This window comes from Schistocerca cancellata, chromosome 6 (genome assembly GCF_023864275.1).
Source record: "Schistocerca cancellata isolate TAMUIC-IGC-003103 chromosome 6, iqSchCanc2.1, whole genome shotgun sequence".
NCBI lineage: Eukaryota > Metazoa > Arthropoda > Insecta > Orthoptera > Acrididae > Schistocerca > Schistocerca cancellata.
In genome coordinates this window covers 641765697-641790846 of record NC_064631.1, presented here as the reverse complement: position 1 = coordinate 641790846, position 25150 = coordinate 641765697, and the positions used below count along the sequence as shown (strand labels likewise).

The following is a 25150-nucleotide window of genomic DNA, read 5'->3' as shown; positions in this document are numbered from 1 at the left end:
AAAAGAGAAGAAAGTCGCATCTACCCACCATCTGATAGGCAACAAGATCCTCCAATGCATCCTTTGATTTCTCTTCCAAATCAGATACACTGAGACCAAGCTTTTTCAACACAGACTGGATTTTCTCATCTGAAAATATGGAAATCAAACCGAAAATATTTTCATCATTATCTTACCACGAATAGATACTGTATGGTACACCAATAGGATTAATCTCGTCTCACTTTACAGTGGCCTCAAAAGTTCAAAATTACTTTGTCTGCCCAGTATTCTGTACTTTTACAATTCTGAGGAGTTAATAAAAATTACCAAGAAATGCTTCCAGGCAAAGACATTTATACAAGTACAACTATAATCTGAACTGGCATGTCCCACTGGAATGTAATTTCCATGAAAAAAGTGGAGCTTAAGTAAACTAAGTTACGCCAGCTTCTCATCACCTCTCAAAACCAAGGTACCATTTACTCAGTATGGCACACATCTGTTGAGAGAGACTGTACTCCTTTTCTATCCAGGGAACAAATTCTTAAATGGAACATCACTGGCCGCCTTTCACAACAGTCATCATGCTGCTTGTCTTGGCTACCTAACCCAGGCTACTGCTCTGGTTGCTTGGGGGGAGGGGGGTAGTGGCCAAACTGCTAGGTTATCGGTCCTCATTCTGATTAAAATAATTCCACAAGGGTGGGAGTAAAATAATCGAGACATACAAAACACAGCTGGAAGAAAGGAGAACACCACAAGGATGACAAAAGGGCAACAAGCACTACAATGGACAAAATCTGACAAAAAACCACACAGAGATGCAAGAAACATGTAGAAGGGATCAAAACAAGAGAGCAGATTACCATGGCTGGCTGGCGATGAGAATGAAAAGGAGAAGGAGAAGCCAGCCACTCTGCAACACAGTGAAACCTCCACCCTGAAGGCACTAGGGTGGAGGACACAGGGGGGCAAAGGACATGCACTAAAACTTAGATCAAATGATAAAAGCCACCCTCATGAATAAAACGTAAAACTAAAACTGCTGTTGAGGCATTGTCACCCAACACCAAAGGTAGTGTGCTGGAAAAGTTAAAAGTCCGTGGCAGAGCAGCTAAAAGTGGGCACTCCAGCAAGAGGTGGACGACCGTGATTTGTGAGCCACAGCGACACCGAGGTGGATCCTCACGATGGAGGAGGTAACCATGCGTTAGCCCCCTATGGTCAATGTGGAGCCGGCAGAGGACAACTGATTACCTACAAGAGGACCGCATGGAAGACCTCCACACATTCATAGTCTTCTTAATGACACGCAGTTTGTTGTGCATACTGTTATGCCATTCCATCTCCCAAAGCCGAAAAACCCTGTGGCATAAGACAGAATGCAGGTCAGTTTCGGAGACGCCCATCTCTAGAAGCGGTTCCTATGTAGCCTGTCGGTAAGTTCATTGCCAGGGATTCCGACGTGTCCTGGGGTCCACAGAAACACCACTGAACGACGGGACCATTCCAGGGCATAGATGGACTCATGAATGGACGCTACCAAATGATGGCAAGGGTAGCACTGGTTGACAGCTTGTAAGCTGCTCAAGGAGTCAGTACACAGGAGAAATGACTCGCCAGGGCACGAGTGAATGTGCTCAATAGCACGAGACCTGGTTGCCAGCTCTGCAGTGAAAACACTGCAGCCATCTGACAAGGAGCGCTGTTCAATATGTCCTCCATGAACATATATAAAGCCTACGTGACCATCAGCCATTGAGCCATCAATCTAAACCACTTCATTGCCCCAGTACATGTCGAGAACTGAGAGGAAGTGATAACGGAGCTGCAGGATTAACAGAGTCCTTAGGGCGATGTGAAAGGTCTAGAAGAATCTGCGGCCAAAGTGTACACCAAGGAGGTGTACGTGAATGGACGTCGAGGAGAGGTGGTAATGGGAAGGACTCGAGTTCCGACAGTAGGGACTGGACATGAACCGCAATCTTAAGCAATGACCTAGGCTGCCGATGTGGAAGACGAAGCGTCATGGTTGGGAAAAGGTGACAATTTGGATGCGCACGAAAACTACAGACAAGTGCGATGTAGCTGGCAAGCAGTTTTGCACGCCTAACCTTCAATGGAGGGACTCCAGCCTCCACCGGGACACTGGTCACCGGACTCGTTCTAGAAGTTCCTGTCGCTAGGCCAACACCACAGTGGTGCACTGGGTCGAGTAAACACAATGCTGAGGGCACTGCCGAACCGTAAACCAGACTCCCATAGTCAAGGCGGGCTTGAAGAAGGGCTCTGTAGAGCTGCAGCAGTGTAGAGCAATCTGCACCCCAATTTGTGTTGCTCAGGCAGCAGAGGGCATTGTGGTGCTGCCAGCACTTCCGCTTAAGCTGACGAAGGTGAGGAAGCAGAGTCAATTAGGGGTCAAAAACCAGTTCTAAAGATCTGTGTGTGTCCACTACAGTGACTGGATTGTTGTTAAGGTAATGTTCTGGTTCTGGATGAACCGTACTACACAGCTTCCTGTAGGCACCACTCAGGAACACCAGTACTGGAGGAGCAGTATGAAATACAGAAGTCATTCACATACAGAGAAGGTGAGACCAATGGCCCTACAGCTACTGCTAGACCGTTAATAGTCACTACAAATAGACACACTCAATACAGAGCCCTGTTTAACGCCGTTCTCCTGAATAATGGGCGAACTATGGGAGACACCTAAAGTACGGAGTGACAGGAAGTTTTGGATAAAAAAATCAGGAGCGTACCCCGGGGACCCCACTCATACAATGTCACCAGGTTGTGTCGTATGCTTTACACAAGTCAAAAAAGACATCAACCAGATGTTGGCATTTGGAAAAGCCTGTTCGGATGGTAGTTGAGGGACACAAGGTTATCAGTGGTAGAGCGACACTGGCAGAAGCCGCCCTGACATGGAGCCAGTAGGCCACAAGACTCCAGGACCCAACACAACTGCCGACACACCATACGTGCCAGCAGCTTACAAAGACCAAAGAAAATAGGTGAGGCTGATGGGCAGGTAGCTTTCCACATCAAACAGGTTTTGACCGGGTCTGAGCACCGGAATGATGGTGCTCTCCCACCACTGCGATGGAAAGATGCCATCACAGCAGATCCAGTTGAAGATGACGAGGAGATGTTGCTTTTAGTCAGACGAGAGATGTTTAATCATCTGACAGTGGATCCGATCCTGCCCAGGAGCTATGTTGGGGCAATGTGCAAGGGCGCAGAGGAGCTCCCACTCTGTAAATGGGGCATTTTAAGATTCACTGTTGCGTGTAGTGAATGAGAGGACTGTTTTCCACCCGCTGTTTGAGGGTGCGAAAGGCTGGGGGTAGTTTATCGAAGCAGAGGCTTCAGCATAGTATTCAGCAACGTGCTCTGCTATTGCGATTGCATTGGTACATAACACGCCATTGATGTTAATGCCCTGTTGGGGTCTGGTACCCAAAAAGATGTCTGATCTTTGTCCAGACTCGAGAAGGTGATGTATCGTGCCCAGTGGTTAACATGCACCCTCCCACTCCTATTTCCATCGTTTTATAAGCGGGCTAATGTGTGCACAGAACTGCTTAAAGTCTATTAGGTGCTCTAGGGAAGGGTGCCACTTATGTCTCTGTAGAGCTAGCCAATGTTCTGCAATTGCCTCAGTGACTTTCGGTGACCACCGAGGGAGTGTCTTTCACTAGAGGCCCCCTAAAGAATGAGGGATAAGGTTTTCCTCCGCAGAAACGATTGTTGTTGTGACCTGCTCAACAACATTGATAGCACCATGTGGGGGAGATTCAGGGTGACATCAAAGGTGAAGGCTTGCCAGTCTGACTTGTTTTAGCTCATCTGGTTAGGCATCCGTGGGCATGACACCACGGGAGTGACAGGAAGATGGGGCAGTGATCACTACCCCACAGGTGGATAGATGGGAAAAGGCCAGGACTGCAAACCAAGAGATCAATGGCCGAATATGTGCCACACTGAAATGTGTGGGGGCACTTGTATTTAAGAGGCAGAGGTCGAGATCGAGTTCGAGTTGTGACAGTAAATTTTTGACATCTCTGCCTCGGCCAGTAAGCACAGTGCCACCCGACAAGGGGTTATGGGCGTTAAAACCTCCCAAAAATTGGAAAGGTTTACGGAGTTGATCAATCAGTGCAGCCAATACGTTCAGGGGTACCGCACCATCTGGAGGGAGATACACGTTGCAGATAGTTATTTCCTGCATCATCCTTATCTTATCCTGACAGCCACAGCTTCAAGAGGGGTTTGAAGGGGTACAGGTTCACTACATACTGAGTTTAGGACATAAATGCAAACTCCACCTGACACTCTAGCACTACAGTTCCTGTAATATCCCTTATAGCCGCAGAGGGCAAGGGTCCGCATTGACGGGAACCAGGTTTCCTGGAGGGCAATGCAGAAAGCAGGTGTAAAGCGTAACAGTTGCCGTAACTCAGCCAGGTGGTGGAAAAAACTGCCGCAATTCTACTGGAGGATTACTTGATCGTGAGACTGGGAAGGCATGAAACACTCCCTGAGGCATAGACTGCCTCATGGTCACCTGCTGCCATCAGATGAGTACCTCTGTGATTGATGTCCAATGTGTTTGAGGGCCCATCAATTTCTAGGTCCTAAGTGGACGCCAGAATCACCACCTCATTCTCAGACACAACTTTTAGGTAGTGGTGATGTGGGTGCCACTGCAGTGCCTTTGTTCTTGTGGGTCTTTCTTTTTAGGTTTTTCTTGCTGCTCCTTACATTTGTCCAGCTGGGAGGGCTCCAGCAATTCAGTCTCAGGCAGTGAGGAGGACCGTGAAGCCCTATGACCTGTGGTTGCTTCAGCCATTGGCAAGTGTCAGCTTTGCCACTGGTAGGAACCCAGGAAGGGAGTGACCCAAGGGATCCCTTCCTTGCATGAGGAGCCACAGAAGACTTACACTTCTCAGACTGAGAAATGGGGACTGATGTCCCCCAATTGTCGGGAGGGTTTTGCTTCTAAAGTAGGGTGCGCAGGAACAACAGGGAGGGAAGTGCCCCCCACCCTCAAGGGGGCAGGTGGAGTCTGACAGCTCCGACAGCCAACTGTACGTGGCGGAATGGAAGGTGGTAGAATCACTGTAGTAGCGGTGGCGTAGGTTGATGTCATATGCACAGGATGTAGCCTCTCATTTTCTCTTAGCCTCAGTGTAGGTCAGTCAGTCCAGGTTCATGTATTCCATTATTTTTTCTTTCTGGAGAATCCTGCAGTCTGGCAAGCAAGGTGAATGGTGCTCTCCGCAGTTTACACGGGTGGGAGGTGGGGCACAGGGAATATTGGGATGTGAAGGATGTCCACAATCCCGACAGGTGACACTGGAAGTAAAGCGGGAAGACATGGCCGAACTTCCAGCACTTTAAGCACCACATCGGGGAGGGATATATGGCTTTACATCACAGTGGTATACTGTACCCCTGACCTTCTCAGGTAACGTGTCACACTTTAAAGCCAAGATGAAGGCACCAGTGGCAACCTGATTATCCCTCAGATCCTGGTGGAAGCTCTGGAAGAAATAGATACCTTGCCACTCTAAATTGGAGTGCAGCTCATCATCATACTGCGAAAGAAGGTACCTGTGAAATTGATACCCTGGACCATATTTAAGTTCTTATGGAGATGTTGGAAACAGAAACGTCCCCCAGCTTGTCACAGGCAAGTAGTGACTGTGACTGGGCAGAGCATGCTGTTTTGATCAAGACTGACCATGACTGCATTTCAGACAAGCCCCCCCACCTCCCCAAACTTGTCCTATCAATGCTGCACAAAAAACTGAGGTTTCATTGACAAGAATAAGTTTTGCTTCCATCCTTAGCCTGGCATTTCTCCCATGGTGCGGCCAGGGGGGGAGGGGGTAGGTGGGGGGGGGGGGGGGAGAAGACTATTTGTTTTCTTATTTCTTGGCACTGAAGTTAGACCTTGACTGCTTAAAGACTGCTGGTGTTTGACCACCAACAAGGTATGACATACTACACTTCACTTCACGGCATGTCATCCGCCCTGATGCCACCCACTCTGACCACGTGCCCTCCCCACAGGCACTACCCAGCTGCAGCAAAGGCCACCTGGCAGAATGGCCATTGCTGGGAGTCCTGATGCCCCAGGGTGCCTGGCATTTACTACTCGGCATATGTGGCGAGTTAATGGTGCATGCATCAACAGAGCGATCCCTGTGTGGTCAGAGGGCTATAACCAACAGGGTACATGGCAGCCCCACCACGGCAGATGAGCTACCATGCTGGATATCAGGTACAAATAAGCTACGAAGTCCATTATCGTCAACAGCGCAGAAAGCGATACTGCGCAGAGAATGGAGGAAGATGCACCCAGGAGGGTGACCTCGCCTAACAGCTTGAGAATGAGCGGAAGTGCAGATCCATGTTAACGAAGGATGTGAGTAGTCTCAGCGTACGATAGACACTATGCAGCATGTAAGGCGCCCTTCCCCAATTGGCTTGCTCTTTGGGAAAATTTTGAAAAATAGTGCTCAAACCCTACAGGGGACCATCACAAAGGCCGAAACATGTGAGACTCCTTTTAGCCACCTCTTATGACGGGCAGAAATACCTTGGGCCTATTCTAACCCCCTGACCTGCCAGGAGGAGGAGGAGGAGGAGGAGGAGGAGGAGGAGGGGGGGCTACTGCTCTCCTCTATTTGTTTCTGCTGCAGAGGGAGTACACAGCACACACAAGAAGCTGTTCCTTAGTCCAGGAGAAGAGAGGTTCATGAATAACTAATTATGTTCAGGATACTAGTTAAAACCATTACTGAATAAAGATATCTAGTCTACTCACACCTGTTTTCAATGCACAAAATTAACCAACTAAGTTCTTACAGCTGGTGATGCTAGATATTATCAGGAATGAAAAACAATCTTTGTGCAATTTGTTGATTTAGTATTGCACAGGTGTGATATCCGCTGGTGCAGATGCTGAGGTTTACAAAGTTTTCACACAATGCTTAATCCCTATTATATTTTATTATACATACATGCAGTGTTTTAGTGCAATAAAATTCAGATTCACATTTAAAAATAAAGTTTTAAAATATCCAGTCATGTGTAAAGCTAACAAAATAAAATGTAATTAAACAATTTATTAACTTAATAAATCAAAGAAGGAAAAAACATTACTACTAAAAACTTAAACTAAGTTACCAAGGTTTTGTGTTGCAAGCAAAACCTTTTCAACAATGACTCTTGACAAGTTTATTAAAAGAAAAAGCTCTACTGATACTAGAGCTTCAAAACAGTAATTCAACTTCACCTTCAGATTTAATTTCCTTGGTTAATTTCTCAATGTACATAATTATCTGATCAGCATCATTATCAGATTCCAAGTTTATTTCCTTCAGTTTTGTCAAAGTTTCTATTGCTTCAGCTGATACAGTATGTGGCACTTCATACAAGCTCCCAAGCTTTTCTTTTAACCACTCATGTGGGAACTGCAATATTAAACAGATTCCTATCAAACAATTACACATCAATTTTTTTGTTTTGTTTTAAAAACATTAATGCTTTAAAAAATTATTTAAAATAATGTTTGAGGAAATAACGTGGCCACTGAGACCAGGGCACTGATGGTTTTACTGCCGTCATACTCGTGATCAGTTAACACATGGGTAAAGAAAAGTCCGAATGCACACAGCTAAGGACACACTAACACTTATTTTTCTTTGGTCCATGGAACAGGTCACAATGTATCTCATGACAAGGCATATGTCAACAAACTATCTCAAGAGTGTTTGTGCATACAGTTTAATCAGGAAAGCACAAGGCAATGAGACTGGTGCTTACCAGCAAAGTAATTACAGATTTAGTCACCACACATTTGTAGTCTAGATCACTCAAAGTAAGTAGGTGATTTGGACTGCACTGATTAAGATCCAATGTCATGAAATGGTATCAACAAAAATGATCAGAAATTATGCTGACTCTGCAATGTAATGACTAATGAAAACATGTGCTAGCCCAGGACTGGAGAGAGTGCTAAAAACCTTCACTATCAAATTCCAAGATATGTCTTTAAGGGAACAGATCATTAAACTGGAACATACTATATGCCTCAGCCGACATAAGCACCAGTAACAGTACCAAACGAGAGGCCCAGTACCTGCTGCAGTTCAAACAATTTATTTCCTACTTAAGTAGACATTAGAATAGAGCTTAACAGCCTTGAGCCTGTAAATATGTGAGAGAAGACTTTATGAAGGGAAAAACTGGAAGTATGCTTATCAGCAAGGTTTTGTGCCATTCAAATGGTTCTGTGGAGATAGTGTTCAGCAGCACCCTTTTACATAGTAGTGTAGTGTACAACGTAAATTCTCTGCAATCTGTGACTATAGGAGCATGGGACCCTACAATGGACAAGATGCCATTGGTTGGAATAGTGGAAAGGGTGTCACTGATATCACGTCTGGAGTACTCCATTTGCAAGACTACAAACCTTACATTATGCCTCACTGGTAATCTGCTTTCAGTGTCCCATCGACAATTGAGGTGCTGTAAGCCATTTTTAAATAATTCAACACAACGCCACCCAAGTTAATTTTCAAATTCATGCACATCTATTAGTAACGGTCACAGTGTATTGTCATCATAAAACAAGTCTGCAGTCCACATGGATTGATGCCTACCTTAAATAAACGAGATGTTATTCATAAAACACAAACTGAGCAAATCAACTGATTGTATAGTGTGGACTGACTGATAAGTGACTGGTAACTGCTTGAGGTGCTTGTTTTAGAAACACATAAGGATTTTTGAAAACAAAACACAAAGTTAACACCTTTAAAATATTAGCATTAAAGGTAAGAAAATGTATGTACGTGTGTATGTATGTACATATGTACAAACACAGTGAGTGCCATGCCTGTAACATTTAGTTTCTGATAACAATTTTTTACTAACAATCAACTTACAGAAATATAATTCCTCTGTGCAGGTTCTTAAACCACACTCACTCAGCTGAGTCTGTCAGCTGACTTTTTGTGGCAATAGTGGAAAAACGGTACTGAAATTATTCTCATTGCTATCACAGGTGCTGCAAACACTGTTGCGGCCATTGTTTAATGATTTAATCATTTCCCCTACTGAATTTTTCAAAACAGCCTGGCTCTGCCCCTTTTTTCCCCACAATGCACTGCTCAAGATGTGACTCTTTTGGGCTTCAGCGGTAACGTTCTTAACAGCTTCAATGTTGAGTGTTTCGATTGCAGATTAATTTTTCTTTTAATTTTTATTCTCAGCTACACAACCTTCAGTCTGGGCTCACATCTATTATAATGGGTTGAAATGGCAGTGTTAATGTGGCAGCCAAATTTCTGTACACCAAATCACCTATTTCACACCTGGAAAAGTTATTAACTCCACGAGATCCACCTTTTTAAGATTATCACTTACTTTGAAGGCAGTCAGTCATCTCCTCCTTTCACTTTGCCATGGCAGGTATCTTGTTAACTACAGGCTGATTCAGAGGAGTATCAGGAACTGCCAACATTCATACATTAGTATTAGAGAGTCTAAGAACCACTCCACTTTGTGATACTCTCCTGAATTTTTTGCTTTAAAAAGTTTAGGAGGAAACCCTATGAGTTCACTCAGAAGAGTATGTCTGCCTTCCTTACCAGACACAGCCACCTGTGTCACGAGTCGAACCACTAACATTCACCCCACAGATTTGCCTTATGAACTAGAATAGCCATCCCACTGGTCCCCCATCAGCAGCTTAAGGCCATAGATACGTCTACTGTGAAAACCCAAGGTTATGCAGAACTGTAAGTAGTGTCCCACTCCCTTATGTGTAGTAATCTGCAGAGTGTCAGACATTCCTTTACGCCAATCTTAAGCATGGGGGTATATCACTTCCTCAGCAAATTGATGTATTGTCTTAGTTTGCTTATCCACACGTTTCCACTGATTTGCAAGATTCCTCTTCTTTACCACGTATTTGCTTGCGAATCTTCACAGCAATCTCTTTACATTCAAACCTGCAGTAGCTCTTGCAATCAACATGTTAACCCATTCACATACACTGATTAGTGCAGCTGTTGTGCAGTTCTCCACATTACGGTACAGTGACGAGTACACTGTTCGAAGAAATGTTGATGCGACCTGTGACTTGCCTGTAGCTTGTTAGTTTCTGTAATTGTTCATTCAACTGTTAGTTTTGAAACTTGTGAACTTTGGGCAATAATTTGAGCTTAAGTGCATTTAGCCTGTGTTTCAGGAGCCAAATACACGACAATTTAGGTCACCCTTACAAAGCAGAAGCAGCAAGAAAAACAAAAACATTTGGTAAAAATATTGTTATTGCTATCACAAACCTATTCTCAATAGTCATATGCAAATGGGTGAATTGACAGAAGTGGGCTACTATTCTTTCTTTGTTGAAGTAGGCAACTAACATGCAAACCGTTTCTCTCAAATGACAAACAGCAATCCCCTGGCCAAGAGAATGATGTCTATGTAACTTTTTAACTGGCTGCCTGAAACGGAAGAACACTGCAGCATGCAGCAAGTATTTTCGTGGTGGTGGTGGTGGTGGTGGTGGTGGTGGTGGTGGGAGGGGGAGGGGGTTCCACAGTATGACAAGTGTGGGTTGTTGCTCTGGCTACAGATCTCATGAGATTGGCTGAACATGTTTTGTGCACCCAGCATGAGCCTCACCTTACCACTTTGTAAATACTAAAGTAAATTTGAAGAGTTATATCTTATCAAGCTGCCACCACTAAACTTTCAAAGTGGTCCTAACAAATTGTGCAAAATATAAAATGAGGCCCAATACTGCTCTAATAAAACCATCACTATATGTAAGAGCTGATGATAATTTGGGTTGAGGGGACGCTCGACATCACGGTCATCAGCGCCCTGACTAAAAGACAACATGCAAATCTCATTGGTGGGGATGAAGGCTGTCCCCACATGCGGAGCAGTTTATAATGTATTAAAGTCTGCATCCTTCCCCACCAGTTTAGGGATGAGGCCTGACAGTTCACACAAAATTTCACCACTCTTAACACTGGTATCAGTATCTGCGAGGATGGTGGACAGATCTCCAGCAAGACCGAGGGCTGCCCTAATACCAGCATACAGAACACACGTAGCCACAATATGCTGAACTGAAAGCAGTACGCCACAAACTTCACAGAATGGTGGATCCTTCCACCAGAGGAGGAAGCTATGTGTGAACGGGCTATGCCCAATGCACACTTTGGTAAGCAAAACCTCCTTCCAGTGACGAGGCTGACATGAAGTCTGCAAGCCTTTGTGGTCAATTTGAGCAACCGCAGTTTGTTGTCCGTCACCTGCAACCATTGGCGCATGATGCATCTGTCAGATAATGGCGTGCAACAGGATGGGGCATTGACTGACAGCAACCATCCCAACATGCTTCCTTGGCAGCTTTGTCAGCCATGTTGTGACCCTGTATCCCAATGTGGCAGGTACCCAGCAAAAGATCACCACCTTGCCATGGTGTTGGAGCAGCTGTAAGGAATCATGGATGAGCTGAATCAGTGGGTCTATGAGATACATTTGGTGAAGTGCTTGCAGTGCAATAAGTGTGTCAGAACAGACAAGAAAACTCTTACGGTAATGTCTGAACCCTCTCCAGTGCCATCAGAATGCCATTTAACTCTGCATCATAATTTGTAAATTGTTCGGGAAGACACTTTAAAAACCCTATCAGGGAAAAACAACAGAACAACCGACAGTATTCCTCTGCTAGGATCCATCTGTATAAATAACAATAAAGCTATTGTACATAAAATAGACGAAAACAAAAGCTGTAAAATCCAAATATGGATTAAAACTTTTCATGTATTGTGTCAAGCTTAAAATCACTGAGCCTCTGAAGACACCAAGGCGGCAGCGAGTTCCATCCGTGGGTGTGTATTTTCATGCCTGAGAGATCCAGATCCTTGAGACAGTCTGTAGCATGTATACCAAATGGTTGGGTCGCTTGAGGTCAATTCCTGAATAGTCGTTGAAAGATGCGTTGGATCACTGAACTACATGCCAATGACTGAGGTGGCAAATTTTCAGTGCCTGTCGGGTCAAAAGGATATGTTGCTGAATCCAGAGTGGTGGTTCACCAGCCTCTGCACACAGACTGAACTGGGCTGGTCCAAAAGGCTCCAGTCGATATCCGAATGCGCTCATGGTGGACAGCATCTAACATGCGGAGGTAGGAAGGACGGGCCGATCCGTAGACCATGCTGTCATAATCTAAATGTGATTGAACAAGTGCCCTATAAAACTGCAGGAGGTGGGACCTGTCAGCTCCCCAAGTTTTTCCACCAAGTCATTTCAAAATGTTCAACAACTGGAAGCTCTTTGTAAGTCTTTCAGGTGTGGAAGCCATGTTAATACCAAGTCAAATAATAAACCTAAAAAGCTAACAGTGTCTTGAAAACATAAAATAAGGTCCCCCACTGTAAGCTCTGGTTGGTTAAAACTACAACAAGCACTATTAAAATTGACACACAGTCTTCTCAGGTGAGAACTGAAAACCAGTTGTCTGGGCCCAGGTTTCCAGCCTCCTAATGGTCAGCTGTAGCTGTGTCATCGTCATCGTAAGATCAGAGGAAGAGTAGAAGATTGCAAAGTCATCCACGAACAAAGATCGTTTGACAGGGCTCCTGACGGCAGAGGAAATGCCATTGATAGCGATGGCAAACAATGTGACACTGAGGACACTGCCCTGGAGCACACAATTCTCCTGAACATAGCAATCAGACATGGCATCGCCAATGGGATAAGGAAAACGCCAGTTCTCAAGAAAGGATTGGATCAGGGCCCTGATGATCAATCAACAGTCATTCCACCAAGGTACAGGCCTGGGGATGGACTCAGTGGCAGCCCTATGGATCTCATGAGGGATATGGGCCACTGCCTCCTGTGCACAATCCTTTCGTTCAAAAATAGCCCGTTGACTGTACTGTAACCAATTTTCCCTTTTATCATCCACCTGCGTGGTCTCCTGTTGGCCACAGTCCTAGTCTGCAGATGGATCCACACTGTGAAGTAGTCACTAGAATGTAAATCTGGAGCCATTTCCCACTGAACTGAGTCTCAGGGTGCATACGGGGACAAGGAAAAAAAATTCCCGGATTATTCCCGGATTTCTCCCGGATATTCCGTTTAAAAAATACGCTTTTTCCCGGGCGAAAATACACTTTTTCTGTGCTAAGTGACAGATTTTCCCTCGGAACTGTAAAACTTATCAATTCTTTGAATGGTTAACGTTTTATACAGTCGCGTAGAACGTCCGAAAAAAAAAAAAAAGAAGAAGAAGAAGAAAAAGACGGGCAGACAAGTTTTGGAGAGAATTTTAATAAAAAATAAAAATAAAAAATAAAAGGAGAGAAGTGTTGGAAAGACCTTTGATTTGCAGCAACACATACGTTGCATATTTTCTTATTACGAAAGTATAAATTCGAATTGCACCAAACACAGCGCGTTAGTTTGCGGAGCGTTGAAACCGAGGTTGCGAAGTCATTTTGTAAGCGAGTCATATCTCAAGCCACGAGATCTCGTCAGCCGATGACAGCAGCTATTCAGAGCATAGGACACGTGTTATAGTCAGCCAGTAGCAAGATCACTGGTTAAATAGCGCGAACACGCAAGAGGAAAAGTTAACGGTTTATATTAATGTACACAGTACCGTATATCTACAATAAAAGCTAAGCTTTCACATATAATATTAGTCTCTAAGATTAACACGCTACAGCAGAAGCTTAGCTTTCACATGTAATATTGATCTTTTTTGCGTGTGTTATACTTTAAGATACATCACACAAATGTGCCAGTAAATTTAATATTATGACATAAATGTCTCGGCTCGAAATTCTTATAAGTGGCTGGTCCTCAAACTGTTCAGTTTCGAACGCTCTGTGATTTAGATATCCATCCCACTTTCTCACACGTAACAATTGATCTTGCGTAAAAAGAAATTTGCTTTGAAAGTAACGCTTTTCTAACCACCGTTCGCAATACTATCCGAAGACTGTTAGAAATAGGTTCGATTTACCAGTTTCCAGAGAGCGCCAGAAAACAGGCATTATTGTGCGTGTGCAACTGCAGTGGTGTAGGAATCCCGTATGTTTACGTGTGTATAAAGCACTAAAAGAGCTTACATTACACCATAAAAGAAACAGGGCATCAGAGGGTATTCCAAAGAGCATCGGAATTTCGTAAACCATACTAAAATGCATAATTCGGCTTGAAGTGCGAATTGGCTTTTTCCAGATTCACAATGAAGTATGTCCCATCTGATACTAAGCTTTCCAGTGTGGTTTTTGGGATGTAAATTTTCTTGGAGTACCAGTACTCTACGATCTCATTTTTGGTTCTTTATTATGGCATAATGCCATGTATGGCAGAAGATAACGTGCACTTGAAATTCAGCGAAAAGTTGGAACTAGCCAATACTGTAGAATGAAACACTTCGTTTCAAATAAAATGATTGCCTCAGCGGAAAGATTAATAGAGCCAAATTTCTTTAGCAAACTTGCAAAAATAACTTCACTGTTCTGCAAGGCGATTAATGCTTGACTGCTACTAACTTGGAAATAAAATAAAAATCAGAAAAGTGAAATTAATAATATATTTTTGCCCTCCATAATTATGTGAATGTATTTTAATTCACTTGATAGCTCCCCGGCCACAGAAATCCGTTTTGTTTTCATTTGACTTGGGAGCTGTACACGAAGAGAAGCAGCGAAATCACTTAACATAAACACGCGTTACGTGGAGGTTAATCCCCTCCCCACTACAACTCGGACAACTCTGTGCAAGCGTGAATCTGACAGCTATGGCGCGCGAGAAAAATTTTTCTCGTTTGCATCTGGCTGCTTGCTACTGTTACCGACACAGTTAACAGTCAAACTTCAAGTAGCGGGAGAAGGTACTGCTAGCAGGTACGCGAGTCAAATGCGCATGCGCAACAGACCGCTGGCAATTGGTCAAACGAACCAAATGTGAACAGTTGTGACGTCATACTCATAGCAAGCAGTTTATTGTTACGAAGAATTACAGTCTGCGCCCTATGGCCTTTGACATATTTTTGCTATTTGCAAACGCTTGTGCGTGCACGGTTTTCTGTTGTTGTAAATTGCACATTTCCTTTGTCACTAAAGTTTTATTTTTTTCCCCTCTCTTTTATATTTCATTGCTGCAGTATCATTCTCCAGTAGCAGGATACAATAACATTCTTTGCTAGAGAATCAATTCTGCAGCCAAAATTTAAAAAATTTAACTGAAAGCTAAAACAATGAAAAATTCCCGGAATTCCGAAAAATTCCCGGGTTTTTCCCGGTTTTCTCCCGGATGAAAAAATTCCCGGGTTTTTCCCGGATTTCCCGGTTGTCCCGGGTCGTATACACCCTGAGTCTGCAATAGCTGGGAAACAAAAACAAAGGTCAATAGCTGAAAAAGACCCTGTAGCTGTGGAAAAGTGAATCATCTGACCCACATTCAGAAGGCAGATATTCTCAGAATGGACAAGTCGCTCGATCATCCGACCCCTGGAGCAAGTAGTAGCTCAGCCACACAGCACATTGTGGGCCTGTAAGTCCCCCACAAGGAGGAATGGGCGTGGGAGTGCTTGGAAGAGGTCTTCCAGTGTGTGTGCGCATCCAAAGAGTCATTGGGGGGGGGGGGGGGGGGGGAGGTACAAAGAACACACTATGATAGTACAGGGTGAGAGAACTTTCACAGCAATTGCTAGCATGGTCATGGTAAGAGGGATAGGAGAGGAGAGGCATCTCATCAAGGAAAATAGCCACTCCACCTTTAGCCCTGTCTCCAGTAGTATCGTCCTTCCTGTATATGTGGTAGCCCCATAATGCAGGTGTGTCTGGCTTTAAGAAGTGTTTCTTGTAAGCAGATGCAGAAAGGTTTCTCCTGGACCAGCAGCTGCAATTCTTCCAAATTTGAGCAATATCCATTCAAATTCCACTGCAACACAGAAGTTCCTGTGGAAGCTAGTGGTTAGCGATGGTGGTTCTTTTCTTTATTCCTCGGAGGTGGTGATTTAACAGAGGTCAGGGGGAATGTTAACCAGTTCCGTGCTATCTGGTTTCTCTGGCAATCCATATCCTCAAGAGCATCGTCTCCATCAGAAAGTGAGAGAGCTAGTCAATCCAAAGGTTTACCTACAACTTCCTTGGATTTAGAACTACTTTTCAAAGGATGTTTTCTTTACTGACAGGAGGAGGCAGTTGCCTGGGCCGTGGGGATGGCTTAGTTTGCTTCTGATGTTGTGGAGTGGTATGTGGCTTAGGTGGTAAGCCTACTTCTGACGGCTTCCGAACGACATCAGTTGCAGTGGAGCGTTCCCAGGGACCCCACGACACAGTCCCACAGGGACCCCACGACACAGTCCCACAGGGACCCCACGACACAGTCCCACAGGGACCCCACGACACAGTCCCACAGGGACCCCACGACACAGTCCCACAGGGACCCCACGACACAGTCCCACAGGGACCCCACGACACAGTCCCACAGGGACCCCACGACACAGTCCCACAGGGACCCCACGACACAGTCCCACAGGGACCCCACGACACAGTCCCACAGGGACCCCACGACACAGTCCCACAGGGACCCCACGACACAGTCCCACAGGGACCCCACGACACAGTCCCACAGGGACCCCACGACACAGTCCCACAGGGACCCCACGACACAGTCCCACAGGGACCCCACGACACAGTCCCACAGGGACCCCACGACACAGTCCCACAGGGACCCCACGACACAGTCCCACAGGGACCCCACGACACAGTCCCACAGGGACCCCACGACACAGTCCCACAGGGACCCCACGACACAGTCCCACAGGGACCCCACGACACAGTCCCACAGGGACCCCACGACACAGTCCCACAGGGACCCCACGACACAGTCCCACAGGGACCCCACGACACAGTCCCACAGGGACCCCACGACACAGTCCCACAGGGACCCCACGACACAGTCCCACAGGGACCCCACGACACAGTCCCACAGGGACCCCACGACACAGTCCCACAGGGACCCCACGACACAGTCCCACAGGGACCCCACGACACAGTCCCACAGGGACCCCACGACACAGTCCCACAGGGACCCCACGACACAGTCCCACAGGGACCCCACGACACAGTCCCACAGGGACCCCACGACACAGTCCCACAGGGACCCTACGAGACTTGAGGGAAACTACTGTCGACACAGGCAGATGCCTGCATGCCTGAGCAAGCCTTATACAACCGGGGGGCCAGCAGGTGCCCCAGAGTTTGCCCCCTGAAGACTGTTTTACCTCGACATCATTCGCCTCCTCAGCACATAGCACACCTTGAGGTTGAGGTTTTTTTTTTTATAAAGGTGTGTACCTTCTTCACAGTGCAGGTGGTGAGGCCAAGACCCCCATTCTCTGAAACACACAACATAACCGCTGGTCCACCGCATGGTGGTCGCTGAAGTATTGCCAGAGCTTACGGTGACAGGACTGGTGGCACTTACCAGTGTCCAGCTCAGGAACCCCGAGGTCGCCAAGCCCGACTCAGCGAATGAATGCTGAGCCCCTGATGGGCGCAAGTCTAAAGCCAATTAACTGATCACTAGAAGCTATGTGAGTACCATCATATAAAAAAAGACATGGGAGCTGATGGGAAGTTGGCTGAGGAATAAAGAAAGAGAGTGTAAAATAAGGAAAACTGTATCCGAGGAGAGCCAGCAAGTAAGTATCAGATTACAAATCCAAAGATAAAGAGTTCAATCCTGAGTGACTTCCGACAATGATGTGTTAAAATAAAAAAGTCAAGCTGCACTGTGGTTTGGAGTACACAGTAAAATGCAGGTCCCATGTGGAGTTTCACTTGTTTGTTTCTAACTATTGGAAACATTTTGGGCAGATTAATGGTACTTTTTTCATGTTTTCTGCAGCTCGTTCTTTAACATTTCTCACAGATGTCATTGGTCTTATTTCCTCTGTGCATTCTAATCTGACAAGTCTTTCACCTCTATCTGTCCAATGCTACAGCAACTTTGTTCAATAGTCTTTCTTGCTCCTAACCCACCTAACATGATTCCCCATTCACGAGTGTTTACCAACTGAAGAATTAACACCTTTTTCAAGTAATTTTTGTTTCTTTGGTTTTAGATGATCCACACATTCATTGCTGCCATGTCTAAGATGTTGTGAAATACATTAATTGTTCATCTCCTGTAAGCAACTTTAGTAGAATATTTAAAAATCATTTGATCATGTCTACACCATATTATGCAGAATTACAAAAGGTAATTTGAATTTGCAGGTCCATCTTGATCACAAATTTTTATATTTCACTTTGACTGGTTTTGGCAACTGCCCTCTTCAAATCTGTTACAAAAACAGGAAGGTGTAACCAACTGACCTAGTTTGCTGACAATCTATAAAAGTCCTGGTGCTACATAAGAAAGATAAAATGTTTGCATGTATACCAGCTAGACATACCATAAAATATTCTGATGCAGTATCAACATCAAAATGAACATGTAGGTACGTAGTTAAGTGCCGGTAATAATCAGAATGCGTCTGGTATTTATACAAGGAAACCGAGGCTTAGCTGTTAGTTTCAAGACAATTACAAGATATAAGTTAGAATTTTTGTTCTTCATGCAATTAGAAGTTTCTCCTAAGTCTTGCTCATTGTTCCTACTGTGGTCATTTTCTTCTGTTGTGGTTTCTTGTGAGACTGAAGCAATGTGAAGTTGTCTGTTGTCACATTTGGTTGTCTGGATGGGCTAACTTCTTACCAAGGTATGGGAAGTTATTGAAATTTACTCTTTGCCATGTCTGCAGCTATTCAAGACAAGTTCGTATTTGTCGGATCTGTTTGGTATAAATCGCGTAAACCTGCACCTTGCTTCACTTGGAGATAACTAGTAATTAATTGTAATATTTTTGACACGTTGGTAACAGCAGAAGATGTTTTGTACGAGCTTGTTCCGTACAGCGTATGTCCAGTCTGTCATAAATAAAGATTAAGTAATGTAAGCAGCTATTTGGTGTGTGCACTCTAACAATCACATAAAGATCACTAATTACAGTAACACCAAGGCATTTACACAGTCTTTTTTCCTCTACTCCATATATGAGTGGAACAGGAAAAATCCTTAGTAACTGGTGCAATGGAATGTACCCCCTGCTATGCACTTCAGTGATTTGCAGGGTAAAGCTGTAGACATATATGTAAGGATTAGTATTTAGCCTTTACTGGGATTTCATGTTTTAACAGCTCTACATCCATCAATGGCACATTGTGCTGCAATGTTGGTATTACTCCACAATAATTTACCAGTTGATCATACTGAGGTTATTTGATTATTACTATTTTTGTCCGATTTGGATTGTAAAGGAATGTGAAACTCCCCGTCCTATGTGGAGATCAGTGATGGCACTGTGTGCAAATCACTGCCAATGTTTTCTTTATTTTAGTTAAAGAAGTTGTTGCAACAATTACACTTTGCCAATTAATGATCGTCCTGTCTGTCGAAAAACAGCTAGCACTTGTTCTGCCTAAAATGTTGTACAAAACAGGAGCAGAGATAATTTATTGCTTATAAGCTGAATGTGTTTGTGAGATATTTGTGTAGGAGCAAGCCCAGATTTCAACGACAGAAGAAATATTGAATTTAATTGATGAAAGGAGAAAATATAAAAAGGCAGTAAATGAAGCAGGCAAAAAGGAATACAAACGTCTCAAAAATGAAATCGACAGGAAGTGCAAAATGGCTAAGCAGGGATGCCTAGAGAACAAATGTAAGGATGCAGAGGTTATCTCACTAGGGGTAAGATAGATACTGCCTACAGGAAAATTAAAGAGACCTTTGGAGAACAGAGAACCACTTGTATGAATATCAAGAGGTCAGATGGAAACCCAGTTCTAAGCAAAGAAGGGAAAGGGGTGGAGGGAGTATACAGAGGGCCTATATAAGGGCAATGTACTTGAGGACAATTATGGAAATGGAAGAGGATGTAGATGAAGAGTAAATTGGAGATATGATACTGCGTGAAGAGTTTGACAGAGTACTGAAAGACCTGAGCCGAAACAAGGCCCCAGGAGTAGACAACATTCCGTTAGAACTACTGACGGCCTTGGGAGAGCCAATCCTGACAAAACTCTACCATCTGGTGAGCAAGATGTATAAGACAGGCAAAATACCCTCAGACTTCAAGAAGAATATAATAATTCCAATCCCAAAGAAAGCAGGTGCTGACAGATGTGAGAATTACCGAACAATCAGTTTAATAAGTCACGGATGCAAAATACTAACGCGTATTCTCTACAGATGAATGGAAAAACTGGTAGAAGCTGACCTCGGGGAAGATCAGTTTGGATTCCGTAGAAATGTTTGAACATGTGAGGCAATACTGACCCTATGAATTATCCTAGAAGCTAGATTAAGGAAAGGCAAACCTACGTTTCTAGCATTTGTAGACTTAGAGAAAGCTTTTGACAAGGTTGACTGGAATACTCTCTTTCAAATTCTGAAGGTGGCGGGGGTAAAATACAGGGAGCAAAAGGCTATTTACCATTTGTATAGGTACCAGATGGCAGTTATAAGAGTCGAGGGGCATGAAAGAGAAGCAGTGGTTGGGAAGGGAGTGAGACAGGGTTGTAAGCCCTGACCTGGGCCGCTGATGTGGGTGATAAGCTGCCGTAGGTGGGAAAAGGAGATGGTGATTCGGATGCACAGGAGAACTACAAACATGTGCAATGTAACTGGCGAGCAGTTGCGCACGCCTGACCCACAATGGAGGGACTCCAGCCTCCGCCAGGACTCTCATCACCCGACTTGTCCTTCAAGCTCCCGTCGCTAGTCTAATGCCACAGCATCGAGTAAATGCAAAGCTGAGGGCATCGCCCAACCATAAACCAGACTCCCATAGTGAAGGCAGGATTGAACAAGGGCTCTGAAGAGCTGCAGCAGCTTAGAGCAAGCTGCACCCCAGTTGGTGTTGCTCAGGTAGCAGAGGGCATTGAGGTGCTGCCAGCACTTCCCCTTAAGCTAAAGAAGGTGAGGAAGCCAAGTCAATCAGGCATCGAAAACTAGTCCTAAAAATCATTATGTCTCCATTACAGTGAGGGCACCGTCATTAAGGTAAAGTTCTGGTTCTGGATGAATGGTACGACACCAACGGAAGAGCATAAAACATGACTTTACATGAATTTGTGGCCGAAAACTGTAAGCCATGGTCCATAACTGTGCCTTGTGAATGACTCCATGTAGGTGGCCAGCAACACCAGTACTGGTGGAGCAGTACGAATTGCACAAGTCATCTGCATACAGAGAGAGTGAGACTGACAGTCCTACAGCTGCTGCTAGACTGTTAATGGCCACTGAAAATAGAGATACACTCAATACAGAGCCCTGCAGCACCCCATTCTCCTGGATGGAGGAGGGGGGACTGGGATGCACCAGCTTGGACACGTGAAGTATGAAGTTACAGGAAATTCTGGATAAAAATTGAGAGCAGGCCTTTGAGACCCCACTTGTGTAATACAGCAAGCATACAATGTTGCCAGGTGGTGTCACACACTTTTTGTAAATAAAAAAAGACTGCAACCACATGTTGGCATCTCAAAAAGGCTGTTCGGATGGCAGACTTGAGGGACACGATTATCAGGGGTGGAGCAAACCAGGCGGAAATTGCCCTGTCATGGATCCAGTAGACCACATGATTCCAGGACCCGACCCGACCCGACCGCTGACACAGTATTTGTTAAAGCAGCTTACAAATAACATTGGTGAGGCTGATGGGTCGATAGCTATCGACATCAAGTGAGTTTTTGCCAGTTTTGAGCACTGGTACGATGGTGTTCTCCCACCAGTGCAATGGAAAGATACCATTACACCAGATCCGGTTGAAGATCATGAGGAGATGTCGCTTGTAGTCAGAAGAGAGATGTTTAATCATCTAACAGTGGATCCGATGTGGCCCAGGAGCTGTGTCGGAGCAGTGGGCAAGGACACTGAGGAGCTCCCACTGTGAATGGGGCGTTATAGGATTCACTGTGGTGTGTAGTGAATGAGAGGACTTTCCCTTCCAGATGCTGTTTCAGAGTGTGAAAGGCTGGAGTAATTCTCCGTTGCAGAGGGGCAAGCATAGTGCGCAGCAAAGTGCTCGGCAATCGCATTTTTTTTAGGGCACAAAACTGCTATGGTCATTAGCACCCGGTCCATGACTTAGGAAACAGTAAAAACCGAAAATGGAAACCAGCAGCAATGGGAACGAAACTCAAAAAATTGGAGAAACTAAAAGCAGAAGGAAGGCTTAAAAATCCACTACAGAAAGGGGTTGGTTGTCCCCAAAAAAAAGCTTCAAATGACCGACGTCATTTCACTGGCACTAATAAACTCGAGAATGCGATCGGCCGAGCGCGTGTCATCTGCTAAAATTGACAATATATCAGGCGACAGCTGTAGACCGGCGCGTAACGGAGTAAAATAGGGGCACTCAAAGGTGTCTTACCGTCCACAGCTGAGAGCAGTGGGGATAGAGTGGGGGAGGATCGCCACTTAAAAGACGTCGATGGCTAAAAAGACAGTGCCCTATCCTGAGTCCAGTTAAAATTACCTCCTCCCGACAACACATTTGGGAGGAAGAGGTCCAAGCACAAGGAAGAGCTTTCACGTCCCGCAATTTATTATGGGGAAGTGTCGACCAATGTGCATGCCATAAAAGAACAACACGACGACATAAAACGCTCCGTAGATCGGCGAAGGGAATCGATTGAATAGCTGGCCGAAGAAGAGAGACTGCAGCCTTGGCTGCAATATCGGCCGCCTCATTTCCACAGATACCAACGTGTCCCGGGAGCCAGAGGAACGCCACCGAGACGCCCCCCAGGTGGAGCAAGCGCAGACAGTCCTGAATCTGGTGGACCAGAGGGTGCACAGGGTAAAGAGCTTGGAGACTGAGGAGAGAGCTGAGAGAATCTGAGCAGATAACATACTGTATCCGCTGATGGCGGCGGATGTAGTGGACAGCCTGGAGAACAGCATAAAGCTCCGCAGTATAAACCGAACACTGGTCGGGAAGCCGAAATTGATTTGGGGTGTCGCCAACAATATAGGCACTCCCTACACCTAACAATGTTTTCGAGCCATCAGTGTAAATAAATGTGGCTTTCTTCATTTGTGCACATAGAGCAGCAAATGCCCGACGATAAACAAGTGAAGGGGTACCATCCTTGGGAAATTGACAAAGGTCACGGAGCAGGCAGATCCAGGGACGGAGCCAAGGCGTAAAGCTCCGCAGTATAAACCGAACACTGGTCGGGAAGCCGAAAGCGATTTGGGGTGTCGCCAACAATATAGGCACTCCCTACACCTAACGATGTTTTCGAGCCGTCGGTGTAAATAAATGTGGCGTCCGTCATTTCTGCACATAGAGCAGCAAATGCCCGACGATAAACAAGTGTAGGGGTACCATCCTTGGGAAATTGACAAAGGTCACGGAGCAGGCAGATCCGGGGACGGAGCCAAGGCGGAGCTGTACCCCAAGTTGTCAAGAAGGTTTTAGGAAAGCGGAAGGAAAGAGAATGGAGCAGTTGACGGAAGCGGACTCCCGGGGGTAGTAGGGAGGAGGGGCGGCCTGCATACCCTACATCAAAGGAGGCGTCGAAAAAAAGGTCGTGGGCTGGATTAGCAGGCATGGAAGACAGACGGCTAGCATAACGACTCAGGAGGACTGCTCGCCGATTGGACAGCGGAGGTTCAGCAGTCTCAGCATAAAGGCTTTCCACAGGGCTAGTGTAGAAAGCTCCAGACACTAAACGTAATCCACGGTGGTGGATAGAGTCGAGACGCCGAAGAATAGACGGCCGAGCAGAGGAGTAGACTATGCTTCCATAATCCAATTTCGAGCGCACTAAGGCGCGATAGAGGCGGAGAAGGACCACTCGGTCCGCTCCCCAGGAGGTACCATTCAGGACACGGAGGGTGTTAAGTGATCGCAGACAGCGAGCCGAAAGATAGGAAACGTGGGAGGACCAGCATAGTTTTCTGTCAAACATAAGACCCAAGAATTTAGCGACGTCTGAAAACGGAAGGTTGACAGGACCTAGATGTAAGGAGGGCGGAAGAAACTCCGTACGTCGCCAAAAATTGACACAAACGGTCTTACTGGGTGAAAAACGGAAGCCAGTTTCGATGCTCCACGAGTGGAGGCGATCGAGACATCCTTGAAGACGTCGTTCAAGAAGGCTGGTCCGTTGAGAGCTGTAGTAGATCGCAAAATCGTCCACAAAGAGGGAGCCCGAGACATCAGGAGGGAGACAATCCATAATTGGATTTATGGCGATGGCAAACAGTACAACACTCAGCACGGATCCCTGGGGTACCCCGTTTTCTTGGGAGAAAGTACGGGAGAGAGTAGTGTTCACCCGCACCCGAAAAGTGCGCTCTGCCATAAATTCGCGAAGAAAAAGGGGCAGCCGGCCTCGAAAGCCCCAAGAGAACAGTGTGCGGAGGATGCCTGTCCTCCAACAGGTATCGTATGCTCTCTCCAGATCAAAAAATATTGCTACCGTTTGGCGTTGCCGGAGAAAATTGTTCATGATATAAGTGGAGAGAGCGACAAGATGGTCAACTGCAGAACGATGCTTCCGAAATCCGCATTGGGCTGGTGTTAAAAGGCTGCGGGATTCCAGCCACCAAGCTAAACGGTAATTCACCATACGCTCCAAAACCTTACAGACACTACTCGTGAGAGAAATGGGGCGATAGCTAGAGGGGAGATGTTTGTCCTTTCCAGGTTTCGGAACGGGAACGACAATAGCTTCCCGCCACCGTCTGGGAAAGGTGCTGCCGGTCCAAATTCGATTATAAAGGCGAAGGAGGTAACGCAGACTATGGGTGGATAAATGCAGCAACATTTGGACATGGATACCATCCGGTCCTGGGGCGGAGGAGCGAGAAGATGAGAGGGCATGTTGGAGTTCCCGCATGGAGAAAACAGTATTGTAGCTTTCGTGAGTTTGGGAGGAGAAAGCAAGAGGTCGCACTTCCGCTGCACGTTTCTTCGGGAGAAACGCTGGCGGGTAATTTGAAGAGCTCGAAATCTCAGCAAAGTGCTGACCCAACGAGT

At 45.6% G+C, this 25150-nt stretch overlaps 1 protein-coding gene across 3 annotated transcripts in view; it reads right to left on the bottom strand.

Annotated features, from left to right (window-relative positions):
- LOC126088611 (chromosome partition protein Smc-like) overlaps positions 1 to 25150 on the bottom strand; it is a 58855-nt gene that overhangs the window by 21241 nt on the left and 12464 nt on the right. For all 3 annotated transcript variants that reach the window (XM_049906832.1, XM_049906833.1, XM_049906835.1), the window contains 2 exons: positions 7292 to 7469; positions 29 to 129 (listed from right to left, as the gene is read on the bottom strand). In XM_049906832.1, coding sequence (XP_049762789.1) covers positions 29 to 129; positions 7292 to 7469 — 279 coding nt within the window. The remainder of the gene's footprint in view (positions 1 to 28; positions 130 to 7291; positions 7470 to 25150) is intronic.